Source organism: Crinia signifera, chromosome 2 (assembly GCF_055691185.1).
Source record: "Crinia signifera chromosome 2, ASM5569118v1, whole genome shotgun sequence".
Lineage (NCBI taxonomy): Eukaryota > Metazoa > Chordata > Amphibia > Anura > Myobatrachidae > Crinia > Crinia signifera.
Genome location: NC_139218.1, coordinates 30,676,718 through 30,689,301, shown reverse-complemented (window position 1 = coordinate 30,689,301; position 12,584 = coordinate 30,676,718). Strand labels below are relative to the sequence as shown.

General features: G+C 42.9%; 1 protein-coding gene across 1 annotated transcript in view; it reads left to right on the top strand.

The window, feature by feature from the left end:
* The window catches only part of LTN1 (listerin E3 ubiquitin protein ligase 1), an 85,942-nt gene that overhangs the window by 65,633 nt on the left and 7,725 nt on the right, over positions 1-12,584 (top strand). Inside the window, exons 24-28 of the mRNA XM_083171864.1 lie at positions 3,058-3,126; positions 6,547-6,733; positions 7,267-7,438; positions 9,958-10,178; positions 11,458-11,652. Coding sequence (XP_083027990.1) covers positions 3,058-3,126; positions 6,547-6,733; positions 7,267-7,438; positions 9,958-10,178; positions 11,458-11,652 — 844 coding nt within the window. The remainder of the gene's footprint in view (positions 1-3,057; positions 3,127-6,546; positions 6,734-7,266; positions 7,439-9,957; positions 10,179-11,457; positions 11,653-12,584) is intronic.

Sequence of the window (12,584 nt, the reverse complement as noted above, 5' to 3'; positions counted from 1 at the left end):
CAACAATAATAGCCCCTGCAATAAATCCTGAAACGCATAGACAGGCCGTGGTATGCTGAAAGATACAGATATTGTCCCACTTGTTTCCTGCTGACCTTTGAGGGCTATTAAACCTTAAAAGTAAGTTGAAGCCGTATGGAAAGGCATCTGCTAACAATAACTTTTATCTATTTAATCAGTTCTGTTATAACTCAGAAGAGTCCAGTTTTATTATTATTGTTTAGAAAAACCTTCCTGCTCTCTCCACCAGTAAAACTCTGGAACCATTACCCAGAGGCCTTTGCAGTTAGCGGGGTACTCGTCCATGGTGTTCAGATGTTTGTGGTTGTACTAGTTAGCTTTTGTAAGGGGGGGAGCTGGCGTGTTTTTATCACGCCACCCGGGTCTTTTCACAAGTGATGGATCTTATGCGAGGGGGGGTCCAATTCGGAGGTTGGACCAGCATGCCGATCCGACATCCGACTTGGACCCCCCTCACATACGATCCATCACTTGTGGAAAGACCCGGGCGGTGTAATAAAAACCAGCCAGCTTCCCCCCCTTACAGGTCCGATGTGCACAGGATCGCGCATCGGACCCGACAGGACATCAAAGGCATCTGATTTATGCTTCATCTGCTGGGAACAGGTGAAATCGTCCCAAATCGTGATCATGTATGGGGGCCTCCACTCTTTGATTTTGACAGAGGCAGGCAGCTTCAGGCCCCACAGCAAACACCACCTGCACCCACTATAGTTCCACTGCTTCCACATATTAAGCTTCTGCACTACTTGACCCACACTCCCATACTACAGTGTGCCCAACTTAGAAGACCAAGGATACAGTTGGCAACCAGTGTATATAAAGGGGATGCTGCTGGCCGCTTTGCAGAATATGTCACTTGCCCCATGTCTGCTCCTTGGGTATTGAGGTGCGGGCAAGAAGCAGCCGCTGTAATTGTGCGGAGTGGAATGTTCCAAGGGGCAGCTCCACTGACGTTCTTCAATTTGCCGATTTCTAAACATTTCCCAGCAGTGCTTACAGAGATATAACAGAAAAAGTGAATGGAGAGACTGTAAAATGGATGGAAATAAGAGACTTCTGTGGAATTATTTTTATTTATGTATTAAAAGGTTCTTTATATAGGATTGGTTTGAAATCCCGGCGGTCAAAATCCCGACGCCGAAATCCGTGGATCGCAATTTCGGCGGTCGGGATTTCAACTGCATCCCCTTTATATAGTGCTTCAAATTTAGTTGCGATTTAAAAATTGGAAACAGTGATAAAACTGGGTAGTTACAGTCAGTCATAGAAGTAATGGTGCCCATACACATCTTATGGTGCCCAAGTGCTTTTTTCAAGCACTGATGTCGCATGCCACCTGCAATGTCACATTGGGTGCTGGAAGAGGGCTGATGGTGGGCGTTGGTGTAGTGGAGTGCTGTGCAGGAGGGCTGGTGTGCAGTTGTGGTCAGCGGCGGGCGGCAGAATTTTGATTTTTTTTTTAAAAGAATGGGCGGCCCTCACATTCAGGTGGTCGCTGATTGGCTGAGAGAGCTCTTCTGAATGTTTTTTTTTTTTTAATTCTGCTGCACACCAGCCCTCCTGCACAGCTCTCCCCTGCAAGCGTTCCTGCCGCTAATTGCATTACTAGCGGTCGCATGTGGTTAAAAACCACATGCCATTGCTCATGCAATTCGATAAATATTATGTGCAGCACATAATATCTATCGACGCAACAGTTGACCGGCGTGCCCGGGCATCACGTTGGGTGACACATTCGCCGTGCATACATTCCTTCCACAGGTGCGGTCGAAATTGAAGGATTGTATGCAATATCGCCCTAGTGAATGGGCACCATAAGAAGGCCCTGCTCACAAGCTTTCAATCTGTAGGGAAATAGGCATTAATAGGCATATACCATAGGTCCACTAGATTGCAAAGGTTCTTGGTGCTGTATGAGACAGTGAGCCAGCAATGTTGGCCTGGAGCCAGGGAGATAGAAAGGTAAGAGAGATAATAAGTGAGGATATGGTTGGACAGTACAGTGGGGATGTATTTGGATAGGAAAGGTTCATAAAGGTTATGTGGGCGGTTCTGGAATCTGATAATGTGCTAGAAGTGGTCAGTTTTCAGGGAACGTTTAAAGGTTTGGAGACTCTTATTGTCCATGGGAGGGCATTCCCCAGAATGGGTGTAGCCCAAAGAAAGTTCTGCAGTCGTGAATGGGAGAGAATAACACTTGGGGACGAGAGACCTAGATCCTGTGAGATGTACATTGATGTCGTTTTGGTTTATGGCCTTGTGCGTAATTTAAAGTATTTTATATTGAGTACGGTAAATAGGTAACCACTGGAGAGACAGACAGAGTGGGTCCATAGATGAGGAACATCTAGAGAGGAAGATCAGCCTTGCAGCTGCATTCCGAATGGATTGTGGTGGTGAGAGTCTGTATTGGGGAAGACCAGTAAGTAGGCAGTTGCAATAATCAATGCAGGAAAGAATGAGAGCATAGATTAGAGTTTTAGCAGTGTCTTGTGTAAGGTGTGATCGTATTTTCTATATATTTTTTAGATGCATGTAGCATGGTTTTGAGACAGATTGTGGAGAACAAAGGATAGTTTTATGGCAGGCTGTCCCATATTCTATTATTTAGCAAAGGTACTAATAGCATTTTATTGGGATGGACTGTTTACGTAAATGTATTTCCGTACACTGATCAAATACTCGCCACGGTGACGGAATGCCATGATTCTTGAAAGAAATATAGAAATTGCCAACAGCTGTCAAAAACTGGCACCATATGTGGCTGGGAATCCCTGTGGGAAAATCTCAGCATCAAAGACCAACGCTTACCTTATATTAGTGTATGAGCTAATTGCAGTCCGAATGTTGTCATGCTCCAAGATGATGGCGTAGGTGGATACACACCTTGCTTCACAAGGGGAATTCGTTCCATCTGTCCATCCAACTAGAGTGTGTATATAATTATTAATCCCTAGCTGGAATGGGTATACTCATGCTGTATTGTAATAAATGCTGTGATTGCTGATCAGACCTGTATGTATCCATCCACAGAATTATGGTTGATCTGCCAGCATTTGATGATGATGACCTGAAATCCGATGAAGAAGAAGAACCCGCCTTGTAAGTGCCACATTCTTCTTTTGTCAGTCCCATTGTTTCCTTTTGGTTGTCAGATGCAATTAAATATTTTGCCTGAATTCATGCCCATAAACATTGTGGAATTTGACTCCATTAGAGTAAGTATTAGGACCCCTAACACTTACTTATTTCAGGCTTATCACCTGGCCAGCTTGTCCAGCATCAGGAGCCCTGCTTCTGGTTTCTAAATGCATTTTATTTTTTTATTTATTTCAACCCTATTATTTCTAAAAAAAAAATATTCTGCGGTATTCGTTCTCACAGCAGGGCAGTTTCTGTGCACAATGGGCCTGATTCAAAAGTGGGCGTGGCATCAAAGTTGGCAAAGGAGTGATTATTTGCTACTGTGCATTTGCCAAAAGGTCTTGGTAGCCCCGAATGCTCATGTTTCTCCAATGGTGTATGTAGTCACGCGTAACATCACTATTATTGTAGGCAGCTGCAGATCCATGGGTTGTTCAGGGTGGGGACTGGGAGGGGATCTAAAGGTGCCCATACACTAGTAAGATTTATCTTCAGATCTAACTGGTTGGATAAAAAACATGGTTATGGATGAGTGACAGTTTGTCAGTTTTCCGGCATTTCCAAGCAAATGGTAAACTGTCATTTGCTGTCATCCATAACCATGTTTTTGTTCCAACCGGAACAGAAGATAAATCTGCGTGTGTATGGCCACCTTAAGTCTTTGCAAAAAGAAAGGATGTGTCATATGTGTGGCTGTGGGAGTCCTAGGGGAGCGCCACTGGTGCGGCTAGGGGAGCGCCACTGGTGCGGCTAGGGGAGCCTAGGGAGGCGTGGTATGGAAGTGTCAGGGCAGAGTTTTGGAGAATAGAAGAGTGTGCCGTGCGTAGCAAGGCGCCGTGCTTGAAACATGACGAGGTGATTGGGTTCGCTCAAATAGTGTCCATGTTGACTTTGTCGACATTTGGGACAAAAAAGCTGAAAAACCCATGTCGACCTTTACATGTCAGCCTAGCCTTTGTCTAATGCTTGTGTTGACCTTCCATCCATGTCGACCGTAGGCATGTCAACCTATTTCAGGTGTCAACCTAAGCCATCTCGACGTTCAGTGGTTGACCCCAATGACCCATACCCCAGCGCCACATCATCCACTTTAGGCCAGAAACAGGCCCTTTTGTATAATTGCATTTTTCCATCATTTATTATTTTGATCATTTAAAAAAGTGGATTTCCCCTTTAAATCCTGCACGTGGAGACCTTTATAGTTTAGCATTTGGGGGGGGTTCCCCCTCCTGACCGTTCAGGGCTAAAAAGGGAGTAACACTTGCCCATTTCCAGCAGATGCGTTTGTTCGTTTTTGTTCGAGCTTATACTGTTCCTAGAGGGACATCCCCACTGAAAACTGACTCATAGATGACGGTTTGCCCAGAGCAAGTGTGATCTGTCACCTTGTAGTATGGTTGGGTTTATTTCAGTGGGAAAAACATTGGCACAAACCTGCACAACGAAAATAAATGAATATCTAACGTGCAATAATTCAAATTTGATTAAGTAAATGTGAAAGACGTTTATTCCCAGCACTCACATTCCCAGTATGTTCCTATTAACCGTACGGAATTTCTTCTTCATCTTTGAAAAGTGCCAGATTTTTGTTCCTATTACCACCATTAAAGGGGAAAAAAAATGATCCCAGGGATTTCCATAGACTTTGTGCTGTTTAACCGTGTGATTGCCCTAAATTGGCGATTTAATTGCAAGCTTTAAACCGTGAGAGGCGTTTTGTGATCTGGTGCAGATTTAACAAGAATAACACACCGCTAATCAGTGCATACACTCCTAACATTCCCTGTACAATGGGGTTAATTAACTTGGCGTCAATGCTTGTAAGATTTCAGGACCAATTTCTTACATTTTCCCTTGCACCCAATAGAGGTGCTGGGGTACCATAATTCTCAGTGGTGTGCATTGCGCATCACTGTCGCAGAGAACAGAGTGGAGCAATGTGAGCCATGTCCAATCTATGGCACGTTAGGCCAAGCTATGATATAAAGGCAGAGAAGTCAGCTAGAACAATACTGCTGTGTATTTATTTATCTTTGTGTTTTTGTAGTTCTATATTGTGGCAGGATCATAAGGGACTTACTTGAGATATAGATCAGCATAGTGTGGCTGCATTGAATCCAGGCCAGGTATTAGGTGTGGTCAACTGTAAAGCAACCTTGGTTACAGACACCTGTCATTTGGTTTTAAAATGCTTTGAGAAACAAGAGGCAGGGCCCCTGATGCTGGACCAGCTGGCCAGGTGATAGGCCTGAAAGAGGTTAGTGTTAGGGGTCCTAGAACTTACTGTAATGGAATCAGCACCCTGTTTGTAAAACTGTGGTATGTACTCTAACTTGCTTGTGATCTACTGAAATACTACAGAAATGTCTGTCTGTAATACCTTTTTATTTGAAATGTAATCCAGTGTATGTGATCCTTGTCACAACCTGTACAAACCAATGTTTTACACTTGTCTGGCATTAGAAGATTATTTTGCCTAATCTATGTTATTTAAGGCCTGTACCCAATGCCTGTGAGCACTTGTCAGCCGCATGCAGTACGGTCACAGTGCGCAATTCCGCTTGCAGTGAGGATTTACAGCCAGGGACCGATTGATGCGGAAGGTAATGAAGTGTGCCTGCAAAAACGCTGACTTGTTTCCGACCACTGCCATCCCATAACCAAAAGACATGGCACTGGTGGACCTTCTACACGATAGGGCTACATAGGGTATTGATTGTCAAAGGATCTTTGCCTGCTCTGTGCATTCGTCCCAATGCATTTCCAGCTGGTTACAGCACCAACATATTAAGCTACATATGGGATTGCAGATACAAATACAACAGTGTACGCCTATCAATCAGGCTCTTAATTTGGTGCATTGGAGACGGGATATGGTCATTAGGTCGACAAACATTGGGTAGTCACCAATAGGTCGACATGGGTCTAGGTCGATTTGGGTGTAGGTTGACATGTCGTTAGGTCGTCACAAGCATTAGGTCGACATGGGGTTTTTCACTGTTTTTTGAGTAGACATGTGCCGACAGGCGGTATTTCATGCCCTTCCATCTACAAGGACGTGGTGGTGGGAGAATAAAATTGTGTTAGATGCTACGTTTCAGTGTCCATGTCGGCATTTGTGTAAAAAAAAAAACAGTGAAAACCCCCACGTCAACCCTTTGACTGTCGACCTAATGCTTGTGTCGACCTAATGACATGTCGACCTTTCTGCATGTCGATCTAATGGTGTTGACCCAATGCATGTCGACCTAACTGCTGTAGACCTAATGATCCATACCCATTGAAGACTGTGGTAGCCGAGTCTCCAATGCCTGCCTTGTCTGTGGCACCACCTTGCCCCCTTTCCCTTATACGCCACAATGTGTTGTTTGCACGCAGGTCCCCACCAGCGGCTCTGATGTCTGTCCTGGCCCTTCAGGAAGATTTAGTCGAAAGTCTGCTAGAAGGAATCCAAGTGGGAGAGTTTGCCGTAATCCAGCCGCTAAAAGAAGAGTTCTGCTTTGTTCTGGGTTATCTTCTTACGTGGAAACTAATTCTGACTTTCTTCAAGGCTGCACCATCTCAAGTATGTAATTATTATCTATATTGACGTTCCATCCTTCCTGTATCAGACCGTGGTATGCAGGCTGGAGATCAGATGGGGGGTACAACCTGGGGTCACTTGTTCTGTGCAGAATGATACATCTCAGAGCTGGGGGATACTCACATTTAATTAATCAATTGAGTTGCTGGCTTAAGAGTGAATAGTTTTAAATTGGTGGAAAACTAGGTATATTTAAGCTTTATGTGACTTTAAACCACATAGAAATGCCTTAATTATTGGCTAAATGTATTTGCTAATTTATTTTGACTAAACCGGAATGCCCTCCTAGCAGCCTGTAAACATTAAAGATATTCCAATCCCGCTTGCTATGCTGTGTGATACTGTGGGGGGAGGGGAAGAAGAATAAAAAATAGTGCGTTTTTGTAAGTTTGTCTCCGCCCCCTGCTCTGACATGCTCCTCCCCTTTCTACTGCTCATAGCTTCCTAACTTTTTTAACACTTCATTTATATATTGGTGAAATGTATGACAAGTGTTTTTTGTTTTGTTTTGCCAGCTACGAGCCCTCTATTCTCAGTATCTGCGGAAGACAAAGAGTTTAAATAAACTTCTTTACAACTTGTTCAAGCTTATGCCTCATACACCAATCGCTCCCATGCAAGCGAGCGACGCAGCTGGCAAGGACCTCAAAACTTTCTTTACCGAAGAGTTAAACTTAACTGTAGAAGGTGAGTGAAGGAGACTGCGTCAGTGCACACCTATCCACTGGAACCTGTAACATCTGACGCATTTCGCAATTTCGAAAATTTCCCACCCGATGTTAATGGGACGCATGAGGAGACTGCGCTGATTAATTTGATATGCCATTTGTATTTCTGTGTGCGGCTGAGTCTCTGACTCTGTACACAAAGTGCTACAATGCAGCCACAACTTTTATCCGGTTGTTCTGTTGCGTTCTGCTTTCAGACTCAGTCACACACAGTATATGTGTCGTAGATCACATCAGCGCAGTCTCCTCGTGCATTCTAGTCGCACTGCGCTGTATCAATTTCAGCAAAAAAGAACAGGCACGTTACCGGATTTGGGTGGACCTGGCACACGCCATGCACCTTGTTCTCCATGGCATATTGGGGCTAGATGTATGAGGACACATTTGTATCATTAGTGGGAACGGCTGTGTTATCTATTATATACTAGTTACAAGCCCGTCAAAATGACAGCTTAGTCCCTATGTGCTCCTACCTCCATTCTTTCTTCTCAGCTCCCTCCTCTCTCCATATCCACCAAGTTTGAAACAGATCATTTTGGTTTAGGGATGGCCATCGATCATCGATGATTTAAAACCATTGATGGTTTATGGCCGATGTTGCATCGTTGGCACAGCAAAACCAATGTTTTGCTTCTTTTTTTCAAAGTGCTGGACACTTAGCATAGCCCCTCCCCCGACAACCACAAAGCCCCACCCCCACATTCTAATTGGCCCACGGGCCAGTCAGTCAAAGAAAAGGGATGGCCATCGATAAGTAAAACTATCGATGGTCATCCATCACATTTATTACTATTGAAGGCTGGTTGCAGTGTCGCCATCGATGGCAACCAACAATGGGACTGCACTGATGGCCATCCCTATTTTGGTTTCACTTTCTGTTAAGGAGTCATTTGGTCCATTGAGTGGCCTCTAGTGGTCACTGGTGGTACTTCACCTCAAAAAGATAAGGATTTAGACTTTTATATATTCAGTATATAGATGGAATTTTTCAGTTACATTGAGACTGTAGCTTGAACGTTTACACCCTGTGAACAAGTCGGTGAAGCTGAATGTCCCGCAGTAAGTAAAGTCACGGGAATATAAACCACAGACAGCGATTTATGTAGAATGTCAGCGATTGCAGATTTAGTGGGTGCAGACATGAGTACATTGGTGTGTTTTGTTCTCTATCCAAAATGTGTCATCTCTGCGCTAATCTGAAACATGGATAATAAAGCGGAGATCAGCCAAGAAGTAATCAGCAACATTTATCTCTCTCCCTGGAACTGGAATCACAACGGCACACATCCAAAGCAATTAGAGAAATAGGATTATGAGAGGGCTACCCAGCACAGAGCTAATAGAATAAAGTTCTTTACAGAGGATTGATGAAGGGCGGGATTGGCTGCGATAAGAATATATCATGACGCTGGAAGCTGGATATCTGCATCTTTACATAATTAATCGTTAGCGAGACGTAATACACTGTAGAAAAGATATTCGTTTTAGCACAACTTAGTGTCAGTAATCCTACAATGGTAAGATTTTTTATTTGATATCCGTCAGTAAAATAAACCGATTTTATTCATAAATATATTGTCACTGTAGACATTGGACATTATTCTGGTCCACACGGGGCACTGCGAATTTCACAGCGTTGCATGTGGATTAAACGCCGCCCCCCTCGTTCGGCGAGTTTCCCGCAGGGCTGCAAATGGATGTTCTGCATAAAAACCTCTTTCTTTTGTCATTAATCTGCTGGTTTTGTCTCTACTTTACATTTCTTATGATGGCTTCTAGGGTAGAAAACAGCAAAAAGATCGACATAATATCAAAATAAAATTACTTTTAGGATGTTTATACTTTACATTGACATTATTATCGTTATCTCAGCACCTCTATGGGGTGCGGCTAAAAAAAGAGTTTTTCCGCCGAGTGTCCAGTTGTTACATCAGTGTGCAGGGTACTGACAGAGATTTTCTGTTTCAGTAAGGGAAGGTATTTTAATGGACATTGGGGCAGATGTATTAAGCCTTAACAAGAGATAAATGCAAGGGTGATAAGGAGAGATAAACGTCCAGCCAATCAGCTCCTTACTGACTTTTTTCAAACACAGCCTGTAACATGGCAGTTGGGATGTAATTGACTGGACGTTTATCTCTTTATCACCCTTGAATTTATCTCTTGTTAAGGCTTTAATACATCTGCCCCAATATTCCATGACAAATTAATATAGTTTTGCTTGGTGCAAACTGCATCCCTTCTAACATGTGTTATGTGGAGAATTACGGGGAAGATTTAGCAACCTATACATGTTTATGTTCTCTAATGGAGAAGTATAACCTGCTTAGAACTTGTGTATGGTAAGTTCTTACCCTCTTAGTGCAAAATTATTTCTGGAACTAGTAATGATGTGGAAAACCTCATTGAGTCCATCATACTAGAGAAAAGGGGTCCAGCATTTTTCTCTGTTTTTTTTTCTCTGTTCCCATTTCTCAGGATCCGCCGCGCTGCAGTACGAGATTCCCCATTTGGCATGCTGCGTGTATCACATCACCTTACAGGACTTGCCGGCCATGGTCCGGCTGTGGTGGAATGGCTGCGACAAAAGGATCTTCAGCGTGGTTGACAAATTCACCACCAAGTACGTCAGCGGCGTGCTGTCTTCTCAGGAAATCATCGCTGTACAGTGCAGCACGCAAGTCTTCGATGGCATGACCGTAAGTTCCTTTATATGTATACTGACAGTCACGCTTTTGCACCAGGAGAGGCTTATTCCAGCTTTGCTGGTGGTTGGTTGTATAGATCCCTTTATGTCCCCGTCATTAGCCAAACTAGCCAGTTGAAGGTCAACATCAAAAGGTCAACGTGAGAGTTGTGACCTGGGTTTTTCATGGTTTTCCCAATTTTAGGAGATTTTCATGCTATAACCTTGACATGGACTCAGAAGTGCTCGAAGCATGGCGTACAAAGGGCGCCATGCGAGGGTACGCGCCATGATTATTGGGACTCCATGTTGACGGGTGTCTGCAGAGACCCGAAAAACCTCATATTGACCTTTTAAAAGTTTTGACCTTTTGCATGTTGACATTTTTTTAATGTTGACATTTTGCTGTCTTCCACATGACTGTCAACCTTTTCATCTACACCCAGCACAAAGAGCTCATCTGGCTGTAGAGGCTGATTAATGGGTTCAGCCTGACTTACTTGTCTGCTCATTTACAGCAGACATACACAGAGGGGGGTATACTGCAACCCGCTGCTAGTTAGAATCTACCAAGTACATAAAAAAAAAAAATAATAATAGGTGGAAGCTAGTTGGTTGCTTTGGGCAATTTCTTCATTCTTCAAAAGTTGAAAACCTCTCCATAATGATCACAGTAACTATACCTAAACTGCAAGGTACCAATTCTCATTGTTGGTTGGCTGGTTGCTGCAAAGGGATGGGAGAACCTGGGATATCTCTCTTACAGCTACTTACAGGCTGGAGACATGGCAACCAATCAGCACTGAAGTAACATCTATAATTTGCATAACATAAAATTATACAGAGCAGCTGATTGGTTGCCATGGGCCACTTCTCTGGCTCACTTCTCCTCCCTTATGACTGCGTCATACTTCTACCCCACAGAATGGAGACATTAGTGTATTTGGTAGGCAGAAACTTATCCCGAGTATTTACTGTATCAGGATATGGAATTTTGTTTTTAGGAAAATGTTAACCCTTTGCAGTCCAATTTCTTGTTTTGCAATTCAAAAAGTCTGGTTTATAATAATTGTATTTTTTTTTCTTTAAAAATGGTCTACATTGAATGTTGAACGATGTTAATGTTCTTATTTTAAAGTGGCTCACCAATGGATCTGCTACTAGCGCTAGGGCTGTTGAGCCTGACTAGACGTTGGACTTGAAAGGGACAATTTTTATTTATTTTTGTAATCTGTTTTTGTAGCCATCTTATGTCCCCACATTAATACCGTTTTAACCCTGTGTGCGCTTAGGTGAAAGCTCGTCCTACTACCCGGGAGGTAATCGCTACTTATTCTGTTGACGACATCTGTATTGAGCTCATTATCCAGCTCCCACAGAACTACCCCTTGGGGTCAATCATTGTCGAAAGCGGCCGGAGATTAGGTGTGGCCGTTCAGCAGTGGCGCAACTGGATGCTGCAACTCAACACTTACCTGACGCACCAGGTGGGCAAATTATGTGCGGTCCATTTGGTTTTTAGAGCAAACGCACCGAACCGCACTGAGCAGAGTATACACACAGGGATGCAGAGACAGCATTATGATAAAGAAAGGGATCCGTTATCTGTGACTGTAATGATCTCTATCTATCTAGCACAATAAAGGTGCAGGCTCTGAGCAATGTTAGTGGATTCTGTTAATTCCGTTTTACCTGCCCTCGGGCATTTTAATTTTTTCTGCCCTTTACATGCTAGTAATGAATTAATATCACATCAACAATCTGTTTTATTGTTTGAGAATTGTTACACGTGGTTCAGTAATTTCTTGCGAGTTTTGTACCTTTTATAGAACATAGGGAATGTATTACCACATACATATTCTACTTTCCTGTACTATTTTGTCTATTATAAAAATACAGAGAGGAAAAATGTCAGTAAACGTTTAAGTCTTGTTTTTAGAGTACTTTCAAATGTTACAAATACTAGTTCTTTAAAATGTGTTTATAATTTAGTGTATACGTGTTTCGCCTCCACAGTCTGTATGTCAATGTATACGCATTTCGCCTCCAGTGTATACGTGTTTCGCCTTTACAGTCTGTATAATTGTGTATACCCATTTCGCCTTCAGTGTATATGCATTTCGCTTCCCGTGTATAATTCAGTGTATACGTGTTTTGCTTCCTGTATATAGAATTCAGTGTATACACTTTTCGCCTCTACAGTCTGTATAATTCAGTGTATAAGCATTTCGCCTCCAGTGTATAATTTAATGTATATGCATTTCACCTCTCCATTATGTCTAATGCAGTGAAATGCATTTCGTCTCCAGTCTTCATTTTGTCATTGTAGTACCCTATTCCATAATAACAATGTCATTGCTTTCATCCAGTGAGCCTAGAGTATTTAGAGCTGCCCTCTGTTTTAAAATCAAAATTTGAT